At 59.1% G+C, this 24,563-nt stretch overlaps 1 protein-coding gene across 1 annotated transcript in view; it reads right to left on the bottom strand.

Annotated features, from left to right (window-relative positions):
• Positions 1-24,563, bottom strand: part of DENND1A (DENN/MADD domain containing 1A) — a 414,277-nt gene that overhangs the window by 12,125 nt on the left and 377,589 nt on the right. Inside the window, exons 20-21 of the mRNA XM_012721213.1 lie at positions 9,547-9,603; positions 5,624-5,712 (exon numbers count right to left, since the gene is read on the bottom strand). Of these exons, the coding sequence (XP_012576667.1) occupies positions 5,624-5,712; positions 9,547-9,603 (146 nt within the window). The remainder of the gene's footprint in view (positions 1-5,623; positions 5,713-9,546; positions 9,604-24,563) is intronic.

Raw genomic sequence — 24,563 nt, 5'->3', positions numbered from 1 at the left:
GGCCTGGCCTTGTCCCTGGGCCCAGCCCCTGTGGTAGAGGGGAGGGCGGTGTGAGCTGGGTCAGGAGCCTCTCACCCTGCTCACTGGCCGGCAACCTGCTGGATTCCCAGGGCTGAGCCCTGGCAGCCTGCCAGGGGAGGTGCCCGACAGCTGCTCTGCCTCCAGGCCCAGATGGCAGCTGTGTGCCAACCTCAGGTCCGGCTCAGAGGGCGAGGGCAGCTTCCTGGTCGTCCTAATCATACCTGCCACCTAGCGGGAGCTCTTTACGCACTGAGCTTGTTACGTGACCCCCTCCCTGGCCCCGAGGTGCTGGGCTGTAAGCCACTTGCCTTCAGTGACTCCCCTGTTCACTCACTCAGCAAACATCCCCGAGCAGCGCTCAGGCTGGGCAGGCTCTGTCTGGGGCTGCAGAGTCAAAGGAGACACAGCTCTGCCTGGAGGAGCTCACGGACCCCCTGCGTGTGCACGTGGGGGTGTGGGCACGTGTGGGCTCGCGGTGTGGCCCGCAACGTGGCAGGTCAGTGGATTGTGGGTGGACAGCGGGTATGTGCGGTTCATGGGGTTGGGGGGAGGGGGCAGAGCCTTGAGGCTGCTTGGGACAGCAGGAGGGGTGAGGGGCGTATCTGGCTAGTTTAGGAAACGGGTGTGGCTAGTTTCCCAAACCCCGTTCCCTGGGGTGTTAACAGGTATCGTATCTTAAAGGAGGGGGCAGAGGGACTTACCCAGGGTCTCGGGCTGCCCGGAGGTGGGCCAGGGTGCCCAGGTCTGTCAGATGCCAAAGCCTTGCCTATCACCAGGTGGTTTGTTCCCCCCACCCCCGCAGGGGAGGGCGCCGGGCCCCACCCGGCTTGTGATCCACAGCCAGACCTCTGGCCACTGACCCAGGTCTGGAGGGGCCCAGCGTGGGCTTCAGTGGGCTGGGAGGGGCCTGTCATTGCTCACCAGAGCGGTTGCACAGCTGTCCGGAGACAATGGCGGAGGGTTCTGAGAGCTGGTCTTTGGGCAAAGCTCACTAAATGCTTCTGGCAGCTTCTTCTGATCGGATTTTAGTTTTCTGGGGCTTGGGTCACGCGGTGTCATTCAGGTGACCAGACCCTCAGTTCCTAAGCAGTGCGAGTGGGCTGCTCGGTGGCGACTGCGCCCAGAAGCACCTCTGACACCAGCCACGTAGTCCTTGGGGCTGCCTGACCCAGAGCCCTGGATCTGGGGTCTCTGGCAGGCATGCGGAAGGGCGCTCTGAGCAGGGGCAGAGGCGGCCCAAGCGCCCAGTGAAGGCTCAGCTCGGCCCTGGGCGTGTGACCAGGGGTGAGCACCGCCCAGCCCTGGCTAAGGACACCTACCCGCCCCCACCCCCACTCAGGAGGAGGAAAGGAATAGGCAGTGAGAGCGCTGAGCCCACAACTCTCCTCAAGGGCACCTGTTAGTCATTCGGATGCCCAAAGCGACCTCAAATGAGAAAGGGCTTAAGTGAGGACGAGGAGGCTTACCCTGGCACCTTCCACATTCGTGAAGTTCTGGAAGAACCTAGAGGTCCCATAGGAGGGGCCTGGGCTGCCCCCCGCCCCCGCCCACCCCTTAGTCACGAGTGAGGGCAAGGGGCAAGTCCGCTGGCGGGATGGTGCCAGGCGAGGCCGGGCCGGAATCTAGCAAATCGGTGGCTAGTAAGTGGTCGAGGGAGCGAGATTCTAGTCGGCATAAGGTTACTGGATTATTTTCCCAAACAAACAAAATTCCTTGGAAGAGCCAACCTTGCATGGATTTCACCAGAGAGGTGAGCAGGGCGTGTCTGGGGCCCCTGGTGGCAGGATCTGGATGGTTCCTATTTAGTGCCATGAACGACATATAACCAGCCAGCCAAGGGGATCAGTCCAGGGGCTGCTCCCTGCGGGTGAGACCAAGCGGTGCCGTCGGGGGAGCCTGGCTCTGCAGCAGGCCAGAGGGGCTGCCTCTTGGATCGCCCCCAGGGACCGCCAGCCCTGTGACCATGAAGAGTGGGGGTCAGCTGACTCAGGTGGCTGTGAGGATTAAATGAGGCTCTCAGCAGCACTGTGGGGTGGCCCTGGGCCCCAGCGCCTCCGAGCCGGGCACGCTGCCGGGCAGCCTGGTGGAGGGGGGCTGCAGACCAGCCGGCCACGGCTTCCCTTCGGCCTGTCTGCACTGCGCTAGGCCTTGAGGGGCAGGCAGCGAGCACAGGGCTGCTTCTGGAGCTCACAGTCACCCTCCACGGACATCGAGTTCTCTGGGAAACTCTTGTGCACGTGGCAAGTCAGGAGGAAAGAAGCTGCAGCCGGGCATGTTGGGGCCGAAGCAAGCAAAACGCGCCTCTATCGGGGTGGGGGTGGGGTGGGGTGGTGAGCCTCGCTTCGCCCTCATCCTCACCACTGGGAGGGGTTTCCAGTCACTACTAGGCTTTCCTGGGTGGTGCAGAAGAAAGGTCAGCAGTGGGTCCGACCATTTCCAAGCTCTGACGTCCCTGGCAAGTGGCTGAAAGCCCCTCTCGGCACCTCAGTTTCCCTGTGTTAAAGGAGTTGGGCCTGTGGGTCCGTGTTGCTCCCCTTCCTTCCCCAGGGAGAAGCAGCAGCCTCAGCAGACACTGCTTCTTTGTCAGGAAGCCGCACAGCTCAGCTCCGGCCTCCGGGGCCCAGAGGGGAGGGTGGGGAGGACGCTGGGGGCCCCAGTCCCCACTCTGTGGAAGGGGAACATCGGGGCCCAGGGCACTAGGGGTGCTCAGCTCTCCCTGCTGCTGACTGGCCTCTGACCCACAGACAGGCGGTCTGCTCCCTCCTAACCCTAACTCTCACCCGGGGGGGCCCCCAGGGCATCCTCAGCCCTGCTCTGAATAGTAATGGAAAGAGCTGCTGCTCCTGGAGGAGAAATGCCACTGAATAGTAATTAGCTCGTGTGCGCTGAAAAACACAACCCAGGAACCTTCCAGTTCTGGGGCCAGGATGCCTCTGCCTGCCAGCCGGGAAGAGCTCTCGGTGCAGGATGCACTGCTTTGGGGGAGGGGCAGGCGCAGGCGTCGGCCTGGGCTCTGGGTAACGGACTTCTCGTCACCGTCCTGCCTGGCCCACGCCGACGGGGCCTTCTCCGATGCCGGCCGAACGGCGGATGTGCGGACACACGGCTGGACAGGGGCCGGGTGCGGGAGGACCCTCGAGGACTGGCCGGCAGGCTGGCGTCCGCGCCACTGTGCCTTAATGACCTGCACACGCCGAGCCGCTGCCGGAGGCCCCGGAGACCGTCTTATTCTTAGTCAGCTCCATCTTCCTGCCCACACAGTTCATTATTTCACGTGCCGTTTGGAAGTGAGAGTTGGGGCAAGAGTCAGGAGGACGGAGTCCTGCCCTCGGCTTCAAAGATCCTGCGTGCTCTTGCTCGTCCACATCCTCCGAGTTTCTGATGCACTTGGGCACTCCCGGTGGAGACAGAGGTCTGGGGCTGAAGGAGACGGAGGCCAGATGAAAGGGCCGTCACAGGCCGCCACCCCAGGGCCCGCGGGCTCCCGCCGGCTGGCTCCGTGCGTCTCCCAGCACAATGCTGACAGGCTGGAGGCGCTGGTGTCTTTCTCCCCCTGAACGGTATTTTATGAGAAGTTTGTTTAATTACAATATTTTCCGCTGGATGCTTCCATGTTTTGAGAAGTTGGTCTTGCCAGCTGGAGCTTATGACAGTTGAGAAAACACCTCGAAATGCTGTTGGGGCATGGCATTTGGGGGTGGAGGGGTGCGGGGGAGGAGGGCAGCGGGGTTCAGAGACGCAGGGCAGCACCAGGGTGCCAGGGATGCCACTGGTGTTGGGGGAGTAGGAGTACCCCCACCCAGGGACAGACTGAACAATAAAAGGTGACCAGAAACTCGTGAAATAACATCCCTGCAGCATCTCTACCCTGTTGGCGGGCCAGAGCCACGCAGAAGTCCGGTCACAGGGAGCCTGCCGCTAGCTTTCTGTGCCCGCCAGTGTGCCAGCCCATTCACTTAGCCCTGCTGCTCCCACTGGGTCATTTCAGCCCAAGCAGAAATCTCAAACAAGGCACATTGCAAAAAGAAACTAAAAGTAACGTCAACCCAGTTCTGGTAATCATCAGACGCTGGCCCTTTGGCATCACTCAAGAGGCACCCTGACATTGTGGGGCAGCGGGACACACACAACAGCGCCAGTAAAGGTGATCAGGGTGCCCTGCCTCGCACAGGCTCTGGCCACAATTGGGAGATGTTTTTCTGTAAAATGTGCAGGGTCACTGGGGTGCTTTTGTGCAAAGCAAGGGTATTCTGAGCCTGCATTTTAATGTTTATGGGCCCTGGAACCTGCATCATAGTAACGGTCTAAAGCACTTTAGCCCACTTTGAAAAAGGCGTTTTAAAAGAAAAAGATGCCTTTTATCCCTCCGAAGAAGTTATCTTTAGGGTGTGAGGACTGCTGAAGCCATGCAGCATTTTCTCCACAAGGGGGCAGTCATCACCCACGCTGCTCACGGCAGGGGCCGGCCTCTCACCTTTGCATTCCCACATTCCTACCGTGCAGAGCAAAAGTTAAACCTACACCCAACTTCACGAGTCCACTGAGGAATTTCACATGACCAGGCAACTCCCAACACACACACACACGCACATGCGTGCGTGCACGCAGCCCTGGCAGGCTGCTCCAGAACACCACGCCGTCCTGAGCAACACTGCCTTAAGCCAGGGTCTCCCAGAGAAGGAGAAGGGCCTCACCCCCGTCTGGCCCCAGCGTGGGCGCTCTGGACAGTCATCCTTTGGCCCTTTCCTGGCTAGGACCTAGGGTCTCCCATAACTCCTCCCCCTGAGAACCTGCTTGGGACCCGCAGGCAGGGGGAGCACTCTGTTGGCTCTTTGCCCAGGGCATTTCAGGGTGCCTGGAGAGGCATTCATGCACTTTCCACAGGGGCCCATGTGCTCCTGTGGGCTGCACCCCTGGCAACAGCAGTGCCCTCTCCCCAGGAAGCCCTCCTGCTTCAGCAGCTCAGCTACTGAGCCCCACGTGTGCGCCCACCCCATCTTCCGCCCAACTCTCCGACAGCCTGGCAGGTGACTCTCACTGGGTCCTGTACCATGAACCGGGCATAAAGCCCAGTTCCTTCCCCCGGGAGTGTTGGTGGGCCCAAGGCAGGAAAGAAAAGGCAGTAATAGAAGTTAGAGAAGAAAAGCCACGGCCCCGGGTGAGCAGAGGTGCTGGCGCGTGTAGAGGGAGCAGAGACGGACAGGCTTGTGCACAAACGCCAGCTCTCACGGCCTTGAGCACACCAGTGCGTGACCCTCGCAACAGACGGCCACCTGGACTGGGCTCCCGGTGCTCCTCTGGCCTTACATATTGTCAGCATGAGGAAAGAAGGTACCTTCTCTGCGTTCCCTTTGGGCATCACTCCTGAAAACCCAGCCCAGGTGCCGGCCAGCCTCTGGACACCCTACTGGGGTGGTGGCCGCGCGGGGCAGTGGAGGTGGACACTGCAGATCCAGCCCATTTCCCGGCCCTCTTTGTGAGGGCCTGTGTGGGCACGGGGCTCCAGGGAAGCCTGCCCAGCGCCCAGCGGTGGCGGCGTGGGCTCGCGAAGCACTGGACCCCGGGAGTCTTGAGCCCAGAGTGGGAGCATCAGGTGACTCACTGTTCAGGGCTGGAGATGGACGTCCGCCGGCCTTCCACAGCGATGTTGCTCTTGGGTCTCTTAACGACATGTGGGCGAGGAGGGCGCACCTAGAGTGGGAACAGGGGCGGAGCCCCAGGGAGGTAGGTTAGCAGAGCCGGGCAGTCCCAGAAGACAGGCCACAGGGCTTCACAGCACAGGCTCACAGGCCTGCTGGCCATGGCGGTCACTCTCGCCACACCAAGCTCCACAGGCCACTCACAGGGGGCAGGGCCGCCTTCCTGGCAAGGTGGGGACCCTTCTACCTGCCTTCTCAGGGCAGCCTGCGCTTCAGTGCAACCCTGAGCTCAGAGGCCCCCTGGAATGCTGAGTCTCCACTCTCCTGCTTCTGGAACCCAGAAACCAGTTTGGTAGAACAAAAAACCTTCACTCAGGCTGTTTTTACAAGTAAACGTGCCTCTTTTGCTTTTTAACTGAATTACAGGATCTAATTTTGTTCTCTAAATGGGGAGGGGGGAGACTGTAATAGTTTTAGTGTTGAAATAAAAACCATCTTCCTGCTTTCTAGGGCACCCCGGGGTGCCCCGAGCCGGGACTGGGCACCCTCAGCTTGGGGACCTGGCTCTTGGGTCACCTGTACTTGACACCAAGGTCTACGGCTTCCTAATCCAGCTGCATCAGCAACATTGCTTCTGACTTGCTGCCTCTGAAAGCCAGGCCCAAGGCCCTTGAACAGACAGCTGCCTACCCCCAGCGTGGGGACGGGTGGTGGGCTCCGGATTTCCAGGAGTTCTGGAAGGATGCTCGTTGGGCTCAATCAGCATTACATGGTTTTAAATCTGAACCTGTCCAGCTAGATGTCTATCGTGGATTTCCGGGTCCATAAACATGACGGTGCCTCCCCGCACACAGGGGGTTCGGCCCTCTCTGCAGACGAGGGAGGACGTGCCACAATCTTGAGGTTCCTGGTCAGGCCAGGGAAGGGGAGCGCACGCTCCATTTCCTGCCTGTCCTCTCCCTGAGCACATTCCACACCCCCACCTCCAGCGATCTGTGGGCGACACGGCACAATGGCTGAGGAACACATGAAAGGCAAGTCTTTATAGCATCTCGTCAGGCCTCAGGTCTCCGCACGTCTGATCTCACCCAGGTTTTTCCTGTGGCGTGGCCAGTGTGAGCTCAGCATTGTCTGGCAAATCAGAGATGAGCTGGCAGCCAAGTGCATTCCACTGAACCTCCACGCTGCCCCCAGGGGGTGAGGCTGTGGGGACAGCCTCTGTGTGGGGCCACCCAATGGGCAGGAATGCTCACCTGGCTTCCCTGTGACCAGGGGTGGGTGAGCGGGGAGCCAGCGCAGGGGTTTCGGAATTAGATGGTGCGACTTTGGATGAGCTTATCCTTGCCTGGCATCTTGCAGGGTGCCTGGTTTGTAGTGGCCGCTCAGCATGATCGTTAGAAATAAATGAACGACGATGTTTGGCATCTCCCAGTCACGGGATGTTGCTATTGTTATCGCTGTGATTAAGACAGCGCCAAGCAGATGCCTGCAAACATGCAGCCACCGTTTGCTGAATGACTGACAGATGGACACACCCCCGCCTATTCTAACTGGACTGTCTGGGGCCAGAGCTGGCTGACCCTCGGCTGACGAACAGGACCCCCTGGCTGGAAGGCTCCCCCAGACTCTTCACAAGAAGCATGTGCACAGCTGGTACTGGTCATGCCACGGGGGCCTGGGCGGAGGGCCTGAAGGAAGGGTCAGGCATGCAGGCCAGTCAGCCTGTCCTTGTACCCAGCCGCTCCTTGCTACAATAAAGGCAGGTTAGGAATGTGAACTTGGGGCTGAAGTGGGGGGGATTAAGTTTGTGGCAACTTCCACTGAACTTGCAACGTGGTGAAACATGGGGAAAAAGAACAACAGAGCTAATTAGACGAGCTGAGCTGTCAGAGCGCGGCTCAATGGCTCAGCGCCAACAAACAAAAGGAATGGGTTGGCAATCAGCAGGATCGATGGAGGAGACTGCTTCATTAGGGATGATAAAACAGACGGGGGGGGGCGGGGCGGGGGCCAGAGGCGGGCGGCGGCGAGGGAGAGGAGCCCCATGGATGGGGACAGTCACCCGCCGGGCAGCTAGAGACACACCCAGAGCCGCACACACCTGATTGGTGTGGACAAAGCAGACACAAAATCACACTCACAGCCAACCACCGCACCGCACCGCAGTGTGGCCTGCAGACGCCAGTGCGGGCTCCCAGACACGCTCACGAGGCGATGCCTGCCTCGCACCCCCCACACACACTCGCTCACACACTCACAGAGTCATGCTGCCGGAGCGGCAACCAGCACAGACACAAACAGACAAAATGGTTTAATTAAGTGCCGATGCAGACAACTGGGCCGTCATATTCCAGCGATCACATCCGTCTTTCTTGGGGTGCTTAGGAAGGTGGGGGTGGGATGAGGTAAGAGACCATGCATGCACGCAGCAGGCCTGGCCCCCCCCACACCCCCCAGGGCTAGGATCCCGGCCGTGCCAGGGGAGAAAATGCTAAACAGGGATTTTGAGCTCTGTGCAAGGGGGACTTGAGGGGAAAGTTGGGAAACCAGCCAATTCCCCACTGGATTTAAAACCTGAGAAATCTAAGTCGGCAGGGTTAAATGTGTATTGAATACAAAAGCACCGAGTACATTTGATTTTAATGGTGAGCAAGAAATAATAAATACGGAGCTTATAAAGCACTTCGCATGCGGCCGACCACGGCCTGCCGGCCTAGCACGTCCCAACCCACTCCCCTCAGTCCACCAGACACTGGCCAGGCTTTCTTCTGCTCTTTTCTGTTTTTCATTTTAAAAAGAAAATCTAAATCCTCTGGTAACATCTGAACTGCAGCCACAGGTGCCAGGCTACAAAGCTCCTTCCAGAAAGGCTGAACAGCCAGCCCCGCGTTGCTGACATCCCAGGTCACAGCCACACTCTGTCCAGAAGGCCGGCAGCAGAGTGGCCCGGCAGCGCCTGGCTGGGGTCCAGCGGTACCGGACAAGGCCAACTGGCCAACCTCTCTCAGTGCCTGAGGGGCTCCACTGCCCTCTCCCAGGCTCACCCCAGGCTTGAGCCCACGGATAAGCTCACACGGGCGACCGGGAGCGGTCAGACCTTGGCGTGCCGGGGACGGCAGGACAGACAGCTCCCAGCACAACCTGCCCAGGACTCCTGAATCCATAACACCCCTGATGGCAGAGGTACACGTGCCCCCTCCACGCCAGCAACTGCGCCGGGCACAGCACGTACAGACCTCATTCTCCTCCCCGGGTGGGCGCGACTCAACCAGCTTTATGGGGGATGAAGCTAAGAAGAAGCATCCGTTCCACTAGGGCCCTGCTGTCCTAACTCGGGGGTCGGCGGGCTTATGGCATTGAGTCCTGCTTCTCCATCCTTGTTCCATACGGTACAGGGGAAGGTGGAGGGAAAGTGGAGGCCCAGAGGAGAAAGGGGGAGGAGGGGGTTGGGGGTGGTGGAGGACGGGGAGGAGCTGGCCGATACTGTGGGCATCATCTCCGCTCTTGAGAAGAGACAGCAAATGCATTTTCAAGCCAAGATCTGGTTGGGACGGGACCCCAGTTGCCAGCATTCTGCTCCTTTTGAGCAAAGGGCGACAGGAGGAGGCTTTGGGGCTGGCTGCTAGACATCCAGCCCCACCTCAGAGTTGCTCCGAGATGCCCCCAGGCACACACCACGCAGCAGGCCCCAGCTACTTGCAGCCCACCGATTCACAGAGGAAGAGCCCAGAAAATGCAAGTTCCAGAGCATGCCACGCGGAGAGGAAAGCTGAGAAACCCAATTCCCGGTTTTCTTTTGCCAGGCAGCTCGGTTCAGACTCCCCAGATTTAGTCAGGCGGGGCAGAGCTCAGGCAGTGTTAGGAGGGCGGGACGCAGGCTACTCACGGGCCTCGAGCGCTGCATCTTGGGAGGCGGCGGGCGAGTGGGACGGAGTCTTTGTGGCTGCATCAAAGTGGAAACTTAAATCATCAGTATACACCGTGAAGGTTCCATGCCTTTCCACACGCGGCGTGAGGGCAGGCACCCGTGACCGGGCCACAGCCTCGGGCCCGCCCCGGACGCCTCGCTCCCTCACCCCCACCCACGATGGCCAGTCACGGGTCAGGCGTGTCCGTTCTGGGGGGGCTCCTCTCTGCGCGTTTCCCATTCTAGCGCGGCTTCTGGTCTGGACCGCCTGTCCTGGTGGCCTCCTCCAGTCACTGTCCACACAGGTGGTGGTGGTGGGGTCTTCCAGGATGCAGTGTGACCGAGCCGTGTTCAGGCTTCAAGACACCTTGCTCCCTCCTCCTCCTCCTCAGATGGCGGCTTCCAAGGAGCAGGGCTGACACCCCAAATGCCAATCCTTGGGTCCTGCTGCGCCCCAGCCCCTGAACCTTGCGCCTCCATCCTGCTCACAGGAGGCAGGCTTTCCCGCTGCTTGCTGCCTGCCCCTCGGGAGGAAGGACGCCCTCCCCGGATCAGCCGGCAAGCGCTACTGGTCCTCAAGTCTGTGCAGGCCACACGCTCTCTGCCTTGTGGACTTGCCATCCCCACCCGACCTGGCTTTTAAATGCTCTTTCCTGAGGGCTTTGTCCCTGTGCCTTGGGGGAGAAACACCTGCTGAATAGATGCCCGAAGAACGAATAGGCTTTGTGCAGAATGCCTCCTTTCTGAAAGCAGGGTCTGGATAGAGGCCCCCAGAACACTGACTTCTCAAGCTCTAGCCTCCAAGGCTTTATCTGGAAAGTCAAGCTCCGTCCTTTCAAAGGTGGGCATCTGAACAGGTGTGGGGGGATGGGTGAGGAAAGCGCTCTCTTGCCCTGCACACAGACCTCAGCAACCCTGAGAGGCCTCTGGCGGCGGCCTCTGTCTCGGCTTACGGAGTGGCTGGACAGGCCCACAAAGCCCGGACCGTGAGCCCCTGCAGAGGCCAGTGGCCACGTGGGGTCAGTCCGAACCAAGGTGTAAGACACACAGCGGGTCCCAGCCTTGGCCCGACAACGGGATGCAAGACAGCTCCATGCTGACTGTGTGTTGAAATGGAGATACTTTGGGCGGTTGGGTTAAATACACTATTAGATTTAATTTTACCTGATTAACTTCCTTGATGCAGTTACTACAGCATTAAGAACCACAGGGGATGCCCAGGGGTGGATCCCGTCCCCTTTCTCTAACAAAAGCGTCTCTAAGAAAAGTGCTTGGAGCTTCGCTGGGTTGGATGGAGCCTTCAGACACTAAACAAGGGAAATGCCGTCCAGTGTCCGAGTGGGGGTGCAGGCCTGTGGGGTGTATCACAACACCCTCCAACCCCCACCAGTGGAGGACAGTTCCCCAAATATGCAGGAGGGGATTGACAGTGGGGGACACAGGTTGGGCACAGCTGTGTCCCCCACATTCTGGGGACAATCAGAACAGATCACGGAGGGAGGTGGGGGTGAAGAGAAGAGCCAGGCAAGGATCAACTCAACACACCATGTTCCAGAACATACCCCCAGGTGCTCAGGACCCAACTCATTGGGGAGAGCTGAAGGTGAGGGGTGGCTGGCAGGGCTGGCCGGTGCCACGGCTGTGAGCTGGCTGAGCCGGGTGGTGCCGCTCCCCCAGACTGTACTCCCTAAGGGTGGAGGCCTGGAGAACTTCTCCACCCCCTACCCCCCACAGGCTTGGTCTTCTCATTCCTCGTAGCAGGGAGCAGATTCGTCCATGGCAAAGGACACGAACCACAGGCCAAGGACACAGCCCGCTCAGGGCTTGACCGGTACCAGGAGCCCAGAAACTTGTCTCGGGCCTCTTGACTTCCAATCCTAGGCTCTTCTCCCGAGTGGACGAGGCCAGAACCATAGCAGAAAGCGCAGAGAAATAAGCAGTCGGGGCACCTTGGCCTAGAAACACATTCTACGTGATTCTTCTGGATCAGAACTTGGCTGCACGCACAGCTGTCTCTTACGTGAGTGCAAAAAGGCAGCCAGAGACCGGCGATCTTTGCTTGAGTTCTGGTGCGGGCAGCTCTCTGCCATCTCTGTTTACGCAGGTGCCTCACGTTTTTTGCTAGTGAGCCTGTTCTTTTAAAATGCAAAAAAAAAAAAAAATTCTGGCTCCCACGATGGGCCCCTGCCTTCCCGAGGCCCACGCAGAGCAGGAGGCGGACTCGATCAGGAGGAGGGTTTCTCCCACGTGTTTATGGAACAGCTACTTGGCTCAGGAAAGCAAGACACAGGGCTCGTCCTGAAGGAAAGCGTGGTCCGGGGGGTTTAGCTGCTAGAAGCCAAGGAAAATAGCTCAGAAAGGAAGGAAATCATGGAAAGCATCTTTGAGAGCAAGTGTCTGGAGTCTGCCCCCTTTGGGTCAGAGAGACATTGGCTCCCTTCTTGGCTCTGCGTTTTCCCTTCTTGGTTCTGTCATGTGAGCCGGTGATTTAACCAAAGTTTCCGTTACCTCTTCTGTGAAATGGAAATAACTCGGAGTCACAAGCCCTGGCATGAAGACGCCCGAGGCTCTGGCTGGGCATCCTGATGGGGCCATGGGGCAACTGAATGCTCTGTCCCTGCCTGGTTGGACCCACAAGTCTCCCCAGAGAAACCCCGGGGGCCCGAGGACCTGGGTTTCCCAAGGGAGCGAGCTGTGGACAAGGCACTGGGGAAGGAGACTGGCTCTCAGTGATGATGTCTATTTATATGCCACGTTTTCCTTTCAAAGCATTTCTACTTCTCTTCTTTTCCTTTGAACCTTCCATCCCCCGGTGAGGCAAGTTAGAGAAGGATTGTTTCCAGGCTATAGAAGCAGGAACCAGGAGGCCCAGAGAGGTTAAGGGACTAGTATGAGGTCACACAGCGAGTAGCAGGAACTAAAACAAGCAGGTATTCTTAGTCCATTGTGCTGTCCTGTCAACCTGAATTTCCAAAGTCGTTGGAATCCTTTCTGACACGGTTTTGCTAATTCTTGTCTCTTCTGAAGTTAGAGCCCGTTGTTAGAGATCTATGCCTCAGAGAAAAGGCTGGCGGGAGAACGGCTCACATCTTCCCCTTCCTTTCTTATTTGAGCATCTTCTTCTGGTACTTTCCAAAGGAAGCAGGTGATTCATTTGTCTGTTCATTCAACCATCAGCGCGGCACACTCTGTACAGGCACGGGGCTCACTAGTGAGCAAGACAGAGTCCTGCCCACCAAGGGCTCCCACTCTCAGGCAGGTGGACCGAGGGGGGCCGGAGGGGGCCTCTTCCACCAGACGATGCGGGAATTCAGACACATGGTGCAGAAGCCCAGTGGGTGACTGTGGGGACAGGGCAGGCCGGACCTAGAAGGGCTGGCAGGGTCATGGACTATAGGGCCTTGGGCACCAGGCTAAGTGAGGACTATCTCTAGAGGGAAGGGGGCAGGGGGCAGAATCAGAGGCCTTGCTGTCCTTGGTAGAAGAATCCAGAATGGAAGAGAGGAGTCTAGGTGGTCTTCTCCTACCCAGATTCCTCTGGAGCAGGACAGGCTCTCCCCTTGAGCCAGGGGGCCTGCCCTTTCCTCCGCGCTGTCCACGCACTCCCTTGGTCATATGACTGCTGTAGTGGAGAGCACGGGGGGTGGGGGGGTGAGCTGTTGACGTGAGACCCCAGAGAAAAGAGGGGCTCTCTGGCCTTCGCCGGTTTCTGCCTGGCCCTCGCGATTCCGTCTGTCAGCTGCGTGGGCAGGTGAGCATGCTCGCTGGACGGGAAACCCGCACTTTCGAGGTCGGCATGATTTGCAGTTAATTTGTTGATGCAGCAAAACACATTGTTTTCAAAAGGTCATCAGGGGAAGCCATGCTGGAGTCTCAACTTAATTACCGGGGTGCCACGGATGATGGTGCCCGCGGGCTGTGGTGGGAAGCACCCCGCTACCTGGCCCAGGCAGAGGGTGCCGTGAGGGGCTGGAGCCGGGGTTGGAGGGCAAGGTGGGGGTGGCTGCCAGCCCCCTGAGTCCTGTGTTGCCAGAGCCTGGCCAGCTGTGGCTCCCTGGCAGTGTGGGGAATCCACAAGCTGGGATGAGTGCTGTTAGCTCCTTCACAGATGCGGGAGGCAGAGACCTGACCAGCGCCACGCAGAGCAGAAGACAGTTCTTGAGAGGAAAGTCAAGGAGTCATCTCAAACCAAGTGTGGCCAGAGCAGAGCCCTGTCATAACGCGGGAGGCGGCCGGCTGTTTGGGAAGCAACAGGAGGATTTGCAACAGGAGGATTTTGAGGGTCCCCACAGAGGCACACCTTGGACCTGACTGCCCACCCCCTGCTGTGGGGCAGGTTGGCATTCCCATTGCACTGGCTGGGAAAGCAGGCCCCGGGGTGGGGGGTTGGGGTGGGGGGAGAGGCAGGGAGGGCTAGGTGCTACCTAAGGCCACGAGAGAGACAAAGCGACCAGGCTCCGACCCGGTCCGGGTGGTGGGGAAGGAGCTAGAACACAGGCGGCTGAGGCCGAGGGCCGTGTGTGCTAAGCTTGGGTTGGGGAGTTGTCTTGCTTGGAGAGACAGCCAGAGCCCCCAGAGCCCTCCTCCCTGACGGGCACAGAAGGTGGGGTGGCTGCAGCAGGCACCCTTTGTGTCTGAGCTCCGCAGGGGGGAGACTGCAGATAGAGACTGGGGGTTTCTCTGTCCCTGGGACATGCCCCAGCCAGACTTGCTGCCAAGGGATGGAGAGGGTAAAAGGGAAAATTCACAATTAAACTCTGTCACTGTTTAACGAGGCAAGAGTTCACCTGGTTAATTTTCCTGGCTAGTAGCCACATCAATGCTCTGACCTGTGCATGAAATGGCCCCGGCTGGGAGAGGGAGACAAAGCTTTCTGCAGCTTCACAAAGAGCCTCTGGGCTGAGAGCAAGGCTCCTCTACTCCTCCGGACTGGAAAGCCGCTATTATGCAAGGTATGGAAATAAAAGAGGGCTGCTTTTGATATGCCTCCCAAAAGGAGTGTATTGAAGCTGTATCTGTGTGGAGTGTCTCCTTTGAAATGCCCCACCAGCTCTCTCGGGCTCAGCTCTCGCCTGTCCCCCAACTCCTGTCATTATCGCCAATCCTCATCGTCCACCTCAGGGGAGCGGATCCTACTGGCTGGGGAGGATCAAATGCTGGCCTGCGCTTCAGAGTTCCGGCAAGGACAGCTGGAGCATGCCGGCCCTGGGGTCCCCCGCAGTCCTCGCTTGGGCCAACAGCACCGGGCTGGGCCCGGGCCCCAAGGGGAGCTGGGGCCCTGGAGCAGCTGCAGAGGCGGCTGGAAGCTCCAGGCTATCACCGTAGAAGGATGCGCCTTGCAAGGTGCAGCTCGGTGGCGGCTGCGTGGAGTCTGAGGGGTGCTTCCACCTGCCCTTACAGGAGGCACCTCTTTAAGGGGAAGGCAGGGGAGGGGCCAGCTCCTGGGGCACCCCCGTGGGCTGGGGGCCGGTCCTCAATACTCCAGACAGAGGTTCGAACGTGATCCCCTTCTACACATGGGGAGCAAACATCTCTTCCTCAATTTTGCACAACCCAGTGAGGGGGCAGCCTCCAGCTCTGGGTGCCGGACGCCAGTGAGGTCCGCGGTGCCCTCAGTGTGGCAACCGAGACGCCCTCGGCGAGCGGATGTTGGGTACAGGAGTGGCCCTCAGGGGAAAGCCACAGTCTCTGGAGAGGGCATGCTCAGGCCTCAGTCGCCCCCACAAGTCACCTTGCGGGAGTCTGGGCGGGCGGGCGGGCGCCTCCTGGCAGCGAGCGAGCGAGCGAGCCCCGTCAGCCGGGCCTAGGAGCGGCGCATCCCCATGTTGACAGGAGCAGTGTTTTGTAGTGGTGCTGGTTAATTTGTCGTGGCATTTGTGGTTTGAAGCCTTGTCAAGATCCCTGATTACTTCCCGTGCAAGGAGCTCGGCTGCTGGGAAGTTCACATGCTCAACAAAAGCGGAGAGGCAGCTGGGAGGGAAGGCTGCGAGGGGCCCGGTGACCCCGTGCTGGGGGACGGGCGGGGAGGGAGGAGGCCCGCGTCGCGGGGGGGCAGCCTTTTGTTTTTCCCCGGGTGCAGCTGCTCCCTCTGAATAGGTGGCACCCCAATGGCGGCCAGAGGTCGGGCACCAGATGCGACCGGTGGCTGGGCAGGGCAGAGCGCTCTGCTGACATGTGCCATTCTCTGCCCAGACCGGAGCAGGAGGCAGGCGCTCCGCTGCTCCCTCCTCCAGGGTAGCCATCTGGGATGCCAGCAAGGGGCGTGGGTGACATTCCTGGGAGACCTGGGGTGAAGTCGCAGGAGGGGCTGCCCGGGCTGGGAAAGCGTCCCTTCTCTGGGAACAGCAGGGGCTCCTGGTTCGGGGCACTTGCTGAGTCCCAGGCCCTGTGCTGGGCTCTACATATGAGGTCCCTGGTGACCTCTCCAGGCCCGGCAGAGAAGGCGACACCCCCACGGAGGCCGCAGGGCTTGGTGACTTGCCCAGGCCAGGCCTCACAGCTAATAGGTGGCCAGGATCCAAGCCAGGCCTAGCCGCCTCTGAAGAGGTCTTCATCCTTTCCCGAGGCCTGGTGATCCAAGTGCAGACAGAAGAAGCTAAAATGTCCACCCCCTTGAGTTGGGGTGCCCTCCTCCATGGCGAGTACCCCTCTGACATCCTCTGAGCTTCGGTGCTGCTTGGTTCCTTTTGGCCACGCAGAAAGGTTCTTCTTTGCAACCACCTGCATCTCGCCAGGCCTGTGTCCTGACTCGGAAGGTTCACTTGGCGCATGGAAGGGCCAGGGCCGGCTCAGCAAAACCCAGGCTAATTTATCATCTCTGGGATGATGTCCACCCAGACAGTAGGCCACAAATCAAACCTTCCTCTGGATTTAGCAGTTGAATAGATACAAGGCACAGCATCCTCTGGAAAGGGGGTCTGGCTATAAGCACCCCCTCCACGCTGTCCCCCCGGTGCCTCCATTCCACCTGCCGCCTGGGGAGCTGGTCTTGTCCTCAGTGGACCTTTCTAGACGTAGGCCCTGCCCTGCCAGGCCCATACCCCACCCTACCCCAAGCTGCCACTCCTGCTTGGCGGTGCCACAGAGACCCCCACCGGCCCCTACCTGGGCCCACCCTTGGTGCGCTTCCTGCACCTGCCCACTGATAGCACCCTGCTCGCGCCTCAGGCCTGTCCCTCCCTCGAAAACCACCTCTCTTCCTTCTGTCCCTCACCAAGCGACAGCAAGCTCCTTGAAGGTGGCACATCTGGATGCCCGGCTCTGGCACAAGGCCTGGCCCGCGGGAAGTGCAAAGTCGTGCCTGCCCATGTTTATGGAGGTGGCCGGACAGCCAGACCACTGCCGGCACCCGCCCAGCCCAGACCCACTGTCACTGCCCCCGAGGCTGGCCCCCCTCTGGCCAGGCAGCACTCTCAGCCACAGGGCACCCTGGTCTGGCGGGTTGGGGCCCAGGGCCAGCCCCCAAAGCAAGCAACGTCTCGAGTGGCAGGCAAAAGCGAGCGGCAGTGGGAAGCTTAGATGTGAAATGCCCCCTAACTCCCCCAGTGTGTCTGGGAAAGAAAGTCAGTCACGTTCGCTAGACAGAGGCATTTTTTCTTCCCTCAGAACAAATGGATGGAGGGTCTGGTTTTAAAATTCCTGGACCCTGGACTACATTTCTATCTGTGTCAAAGTCTACCCATCCACCGCCTCAGCAGAGTTTAAAATCCTAGCTAATAGGTTAACAACTGTTTTTCTTCAGCTTCAAATGAAGAATATCAGAAGGCTGGGGGAATATGCAGCTCTCCAATTTGTACGGACTGCACACAGCCCCCCGCAATGTGTGTTTGACAGGACTGACATTTTGTACCGCTGTGAGATGGGAAAACGTGTGACATTTTTATTCATGGTGGCGTACGCCCTTGTAATGATCAGCTCTGGTCGATGTGCTTACCGCAGCAGCCCCAGAGCCCTCGGAGAACAAACAGGAACCCAAGGTGCCAGCAGTTCGACTGCCTTATTAAACACCGCCAGGATCCTAACGAAGACCAACTGCTGGAAAATCTCACTGTCAAATCCTCAAGGACATTGTCAGCGCACAGCTAACTGCATATATTTTTCATTTAAAATACTGAAATCCAGCATTGTGCCGTTACCACCGAGGGGAGGGGCGCCCGCTCCAGCGGCCATTCTGTCAGCCGCTGCTCTGGCGCTCAGGATGCTGGAGCCGGGTGCCCGAGGGGTTCGGGGCTCAAGGAGGGGGCGGCAGAGACAGGGAGCCCCCTTCGCCAAATCCCAGTCCTCCCTTGGGGGGAAAGGCTGAGTCTCCGGTTCTGGTAAGCGGTGGCTCACAAAATCAGCCCCGAGTCCCTGCCTCAGCCTCTGCGAATCTGCATAATTAGAACATCCCGTTTCCCCTCCCCAGACAGCCATCTTCCTGGAGGTGTGACCCTTTGCATCCTGCAGCTTGGTGCTAATCAGCCTTCTGCTAGAGCAGACCCTAAGACATCTGCAGGAACACACGGCCCGAGGTAGGTTTCACACCTTGGCAGAAAAGCTGTGGGTCCGGATGCCCACCTGCAATCACACGCGCGCCTCAACTCGGAGGCCTTGAGGTCAGCGTGCAGGAGGACCCCCTCCTTCAGGGGTCGCGTCTAGTGCTGATGCACACGGATGGATGGGAGCCAAACACTCGGCTGCCCTCGGAGCTGCTCGAGGATGTCGGGCTCAGCGATCTGGGTCTGGCTGCACGCACCACGTGCCGGTAGATTTACTTTGTGAATATGTATTATGTATGCAGCCCCTCTATTGCCACACTCCGGCCCCGATGCACCAAGACACAGCCTGCTGTTTATTTATGGGGTCCTTGCGGAGCGGGTCTAACAAGATGCCCAAGTGTGGTTCTTGCAGGTTCGCAGCAGGCCGTCCGGGGCGGCGAAACGGCTGTTCTCCATCCATCACCCGCACAGGCTGGCTTCAAGGGGCCGGCCATAAAGTTGGTCTAGCATAACCCCTAACACTGTGTGCCAGCCTTGGGGGAAGGGGCCTGGGAGGCAGAGGAACCACAACCTAATGTCCCCAACTCTGGGTTGGGGGAGAGGGCTGGGGAAAGCTGGGTACAGGGTCCAGAGAGAACACAGAGGAAGGCGGTGGCGGGGGGCAGTCCTGGGGCAGAGGCAGGGCAAGGAGCATCTGTCCTGCAGCAGCCACTGCTCCTGCCCCTGGGCTGGAGGGAGGTGCCCCCCAGCCAGCCACCCCAGCAGACACGCCCTTCGTCACAGGCTGCACCCCGAGCCCTATCAGAGAACGTTGGCTGAAGAGTCCTTCTGGATGAACCCCAGCAGCTGCCCTGGAGGCAATGGTGTACCCCCAAGTTCTACCAGATGGGTTTCCTCTGTCTCTCGAGTCTTCCCGATTCTCACCCCTATACGCGGTGTTAGGTCAGGTTCCCTCCCACCAGCTCTTCTGGAATTCCCTGCGCAGTTGCTTCCACTCTGGGGACAGAGTAAACATCTCCAGTCACTGTTCCTGCAACAAAATCCCTGCCAGCTCCTTGACACCCACAAGAGACGATTGCAACTCCCCCAAGGCTCAGCAGTGTCTGCTCCTGGCCCCCAGCTGCTTCCTGGTCTCCTGTCTCCCCACCCGAGCTCCCCGCTTCTCTGAAGAGTCACCCTCTTATCCTTTGCACAGGTTGTCCTTTTTCTGGCTCTGCCTGACAAGCAACTCATCTTGCCAGGGCCAGCCGCCGGCCCTGGTCTCGCAGACACCTCAGGGCCCCTCTCCAGCCAGTCCAGCTCTGTCCACTTGCATTTCCCTCCCAGGTGGCTTGTTCGCTGTCTGTCCCAGGCAACGAGTGCCAGGAAGGCAGAATGCAGGTCTCCCTCCCCTGGGAGGCCTGGGCCTGGGCTTGGCACTGAACATACCGGTTACATGTGAGCAAGTGAAGGAACCCTGAGGGCACAGAAGGGTGGCTTGGCAAAGACTCTAGCGCTTCAGGATATTTAGTCATAAATGATAAAGGGTCACAAGGGAAGTAGAATTCTTAGCTGGTCACTATGGTCTGGGCAATGAAGCATTTGGTGGACAGGCCTGGGGCCAAGGCGCCATGCTCTCCGTCCCAGCTCTGCAGAGGGAGCCGCCCCCAGCTGGCTGTTCCTGGAGAGCCACTGTCACCTGGCCTCTGCCGACGGTGCTGTCAAACTGGGCTCTCAAGGTGCCATCTTGCCCAGGCCCAACCTGCTGCCCATCTCAACACTCGCTGCCGACATCTCCAGAAAGTGCCAGAGGAACCGACCTTCCTGTAGGGGGCTCCTACAAGACTGGGGCCTCCCAGAGAGGCCGGGGGGCTGGGGGAGGGTGTGGGGGTCGTGTTCAGTTTAAACGGCCCTGAGCATGTCCATAACCCATCCTGCTGTGAGTTTTAAGCGGTGCACACGCAAGCACCCCTTGGGAGAATTCCCTTTTGATGCGTCTTTCCTTACATGTCAGGCTGCATGGCAGTATATACGCAAGATGCCACCCAGTGTTCCAGAAGACACGGCATGGAGCAGACTGAAGCCAAACTAAGCAAGCAGAGACAGGACCTCAATGGGGACACGGTCAGCGCACGCTCCGGTCAGGTGGGCAGGCGGCTGGCACCTCTGCTGCCAGGGGCTGCTGCTGCTGCCCAGCAGTCCCAGGATTGGGAGCAGAGTGGGCAGACAGCCGGGGGCCTTTGATCCTGCACTCACCCCGCCAGGCAGGGAGTAGACGGTCCTTGACCTGACTGAAACGTGCGGCCGTCGCAGTCCCTGCTGTGGGGGAAGAGAAAGCGAGGCCCCCACAGGCGGTCAGAGGAGCGGGGTCACTGCTGCCACCCCACTGCCCGGGGCTAAGGAATCTGCTTCCCTCACAGATCTGTTCTTGGGAGAAAGCAAAGTCCTAGTGCAGACCGCAGCCAGGAGCCTCAGCCAGGAGGGAGGGAGAATCAGAACACAACGACCTTGACCTCCACGGTCACCCCAAGCCGAGACGGATCCTGAACACCCGAAGTTATGGCCAGAGAGCTCTGAGCCCGTGAGCGGGGGAAGCTGGCCGGACAGAACAGCGGCGGCCCCGGCAGCCCACCGACGCGCCTTGGACTTCTTGCTCTGCTTCTTACTGTGTGGCTTTGGACAAGTTGCGTGACCTCTCTGAGCATCAGCTTTCTGGTAATAACAAAAATGCCTTGATTTTACAGTCAGTGGAAGGCTAAACGAGAGGATGCCTGTGGCCGGCTCACACACAACAGGCCCATATTACAGTGAAAACCAACCTAGCCCCCGTGACCCCTCCCTCCGCTCCCCCCGGCACCGCCAGGGGAGTCATTTACCCAGTCCACAGCCGTCTCTGGACGGACGAGGGTCAGGCAGCTCCGGGCACAGCCTGGTGCCACGGCTTGGGGATGCCCGCACAGCCCCATACCTAGCCAGCTCTTCTGAGGAGCGTGCTTGTGAGATAGAATTTATTTTCAATATTTTCTGTTATATTTCCCCTTCCCTACTGTGATAAACTCCCCACCTTTGGCACAGAACATTCTCATCTGAAAAATGCCTCTTCTGGTCTTGCTGAATCTGATTTCCTGCTCTTGTCCTGCTGGGCATTGTCGCCCCAGCAAGGAGCCGGCCTCCAAGCCGCTCCAGCACAGACCTTGACAGAACAGCTGTTCTTAGGTTCTGGCCCATCCTCTGGCAGAGACCCCGCTGTGGACTGCAGAAGACAGTGAGACTCGGGGACGCAGGAGGGCCGTCGCTCAGGTCAGCGAGGCACAACCACAGCGCCCACCCCCACAGGACCCCCTCTCCTGCACCCACTCATTGCCACTCGCATTCTTCAAACTCCGCAGGGCGATGCCTTGGCGCCAGGACGTGCCAAGGTCACAGTGATGAGGTCAGTGCTGCCCCGTCTGCAGTCAGTGTGCCAGGGACAGGGCCCAGGGACAGGGAGAAGTGGGCTTCTGGGGCCAGGGGCGCTTGAGGTGGCCCTGAAAGGTTGCTGGTATTTCCTCACACTTAGCAGTGGAGCTGGTAGTGTTGACTCACCTCTGGGATCCTCCAGCACAGGGTCTGGCTGGAGCAGACGCCCACAAGGGGCTGGTGAAGAAGCACATACAGATGCAGAGTTGTACGCTGGGGACTTGGCAGAGGGAGGGGCTCTCCTGGGGTGTGGGGGGGGGGCACTAAGCAGAGTCCCGCGGGTGCAGGGTGGAGGCCTGGGGTCCAGCTGGCGGAGGCTGGGGGGAGACCGCGGCAGGCCCAGAAGGCTGGGCGAGTCCTCCTGCCGTTCGGCGAGTCCGTGACGAGAGGGGAGCGCCGAAGGCCAAGGGCCTGCTGCCTTCAGCAAAGGCTGGTGTTTTCCCACCCTGTGCTCACAGCCCAGTGGAGGTGGGCGTCACACGCCCGGGCTCTGGGGATGCCCGGCTGGGGCAGGGTGGGGGCCTCCTAGGGCAGACTAAGACACCACAGCAGTGAAGCTCACAACATAGGAAGGGGGAGAAGTGGACACCGGGAGGTGCCAGAAAAAGGCGGCTCTAGAAGCCGCAGGGCCTGGTTGGCTTCCGACGGAGCCTCCCAGCCCCGCGAGAGCCCTGTCAACCTTTCTCTGCCTTCAGACACAGGACAAAGCGCTGGACAGCACCTCCTGAGTTCTCTGAGCACATTTATCACTTTCATCTGCTTGCCCCAATTTCCTGTGAGGAAATTGCCTCCTGCCTTACCCCTCCTCTCCCCGCCCAGGTGTGTTTCAGGTGGGGCCCTACCTGGGGCTCACGGGTGAAACCTCTGGCCACAATAAGAGAGAGAGACCAGAGTCAAATCCCACACCTCACGGGGGACTTGCGAGGACGCGGTGCTCATTCTCTGCTCCTCCTGCCCCTGGAAAGATCCATCAGGAAGGGCCTTATGAACTTCCGGCGTCTGACCTCTCCTTTTTGTGGCAAGTTTCTCGTCCTAAATGGAAGGTGTCTGCTCTGCGGGGCGCGCTGACGATGCCAACCTCCCGTCGGTGCGGTCCCTGGGCTAGCTGGGTCTCCGGGAAGGCCAGTCCGGGCGGCCCGCCCTCTCCCGACAGGCCTGACCAACCCACCTCGGGTTAGGGGCCAGGCTGCCTTTGGCGATGGCAGTGAATGACTGAGCCAGGGCCGAGGCAGAGCCGGCCGCCATCCTGTAGTACTGGCTCAGAGCAGGAGCGGAGGGGGCACCCACTTCCTCACGCAAACATTTGGCTGACGTAGAAACGGGTGATGGAGAAGGGGGTCATGCGACTGGAAACAGCAGGCGTGACAGCAGCGTGCAGCGGGCCTGGCCTCGTGGGGGGCAGAGGCTGGGCTGGCGAGCCGGGCCCGGAGAGCACCCACGGCAGGCCCGGCACGCCCCGGCCGCTCAGCCTGAGCCCCACCTGCCGGGGCTGTCTGCTCTCTGTCAGTCAGACTTGGGTGCCCTCTGTTCTTTCCAGCACTATCTCCTGTTCCTTCCGGTGCCATCTCCTGGCCACGCTGCCAGCAGCACCGCCCCCCAAGCCGTGCCCTGTGCTGCTCGCCCTCCGGGGGCATAAGCTGACTGCCCACCAGGAGTCACGGGGCACTGGCCAGTTAGAGGAGAGCCCGCAGAGGGTGCTACTGGGGGCGCTTGTGTGACCGCCAGCACGAAGGTCAAGTGCTGGGCAGGCTGGCTGGTGCGAGGTGCCGGAGAGCCTCTGGGCTTCTCCCCGGATGTATATCGAGGGCCTCCTGCAGCCTGAACCAGGCAAGACCAGATCTCAATCCTACAGTGGTCTATGATGTGGGTATAGTGTACCCCCTCCTAAAGACAGGGAAACTGATTCTAAGGAAGTTAAGCAACTTGCTTGCCAGCAGGCTGAGACAGCTGAAACTGGAGCCCAGGGCTGCCCCCTTGAAAATCTGAGCTTCCCCCTCTACCACATTGCCTCTGGCACTGGATCAGCATTTGCCTTTCAGCAGTTGTGTTTTGGGGGTGCTGGGTGCTGTGTTTCCTTTCTGGTTCCCTGCGAATGGCTGCTGCATTTGTGTGTCTCCGGGTCTGAGCATATGTGTGTGCGGTAAGTGCAGTTTTTGGCTACCATTTGAAATAAGCTTCAGACATCACAGAACTTACTCCTTAAATACTCCGGTGCGTACCTCCTAGGCATAAAGCTAAACCCCCACAAGCCATGAGATTAATGATAATCTGTTCTATCACCCAACATCCCAGTCCACCTTCAAATCTTCTAACTTTCCCAGGAATGTCTTTTAATTTAAAAAAAATATATAATCCAAGTTAAGTTCACACTTTGCGTTTGGCTCTGCAGCTTAGTGTCTTTTACAGATAAATTCTTTGTCTTATTTGAAGTAAGTCTCAGGCTGCTGGGCCTCTCCTGCCCTTGGATGTGCTCTCCCAGCTCCCTCCCCTCAGGTCCACTGGCCTCCAGGGAGCCTGGGGGGTGTCCAGCCCTTCCCCTCCCTTCTCCTCTTTTGGGGCATCTGCTATGAGCCCTTAGTCATAAAAATACAAAATGAAAGGAGACAGTATCTAAATTCCTATAATATAAAGCTGTTGCTAACTTGGAAACAAAACCCTTATTTATGGAAAGTGATTTGGAAGGAGTTTTTGGCTACTAATGGCATATTTAGACTCCTTCCAATGCACAGGATTATACGCACAGCGACTGAAATAAGACCAAAGAGCTTGCTGGACACACAGCGGGCACTTAACCAATAGTCAATCAATTATTAATTTAAACGCATACATCAATAGTAAACTCCGCTCGCTTACTGACTGCTGGCTCGGAGCCAGGCTCGGGGCGGCCTCCTCAGAGTCTCGTGTTCTCCCTGAGGACAAGCGTCCAGGGAGGAACTGCAAGCTGTGTGAAATAATGTCGAATGGGGAATCACCAAGACGGGGGCCACCAGCTCTTCCCAGGGCAGCGGGAGGATTCACAAGAGGGGTCTGCGCGCAGGGTGGACAGGCAGAACCGACAGGGCCCCACGTGCCCCCAGGGGG

This window comes from Condylura cristata, unplaced genomic scaffold (assembly GCF_000260355.1).
Source record: "Condylura cristata isolate star-nosed mole 26May11 unplaced genomic scaffold, ConCri1.0 scaffold00006, whole genome shotgun sequence".
In the NCBI taxonomy this organism is placed as follows: Eukaryota; Metazoa; Chordata; class Mammalia; order Eulipotyphla; family Talpidae; genus Condylura; species Condylura cristata.
Note: the sequence above shows the minus strand (reverse complement) of the source record. Positions and strands in the feature narration are given on the sequence as shown.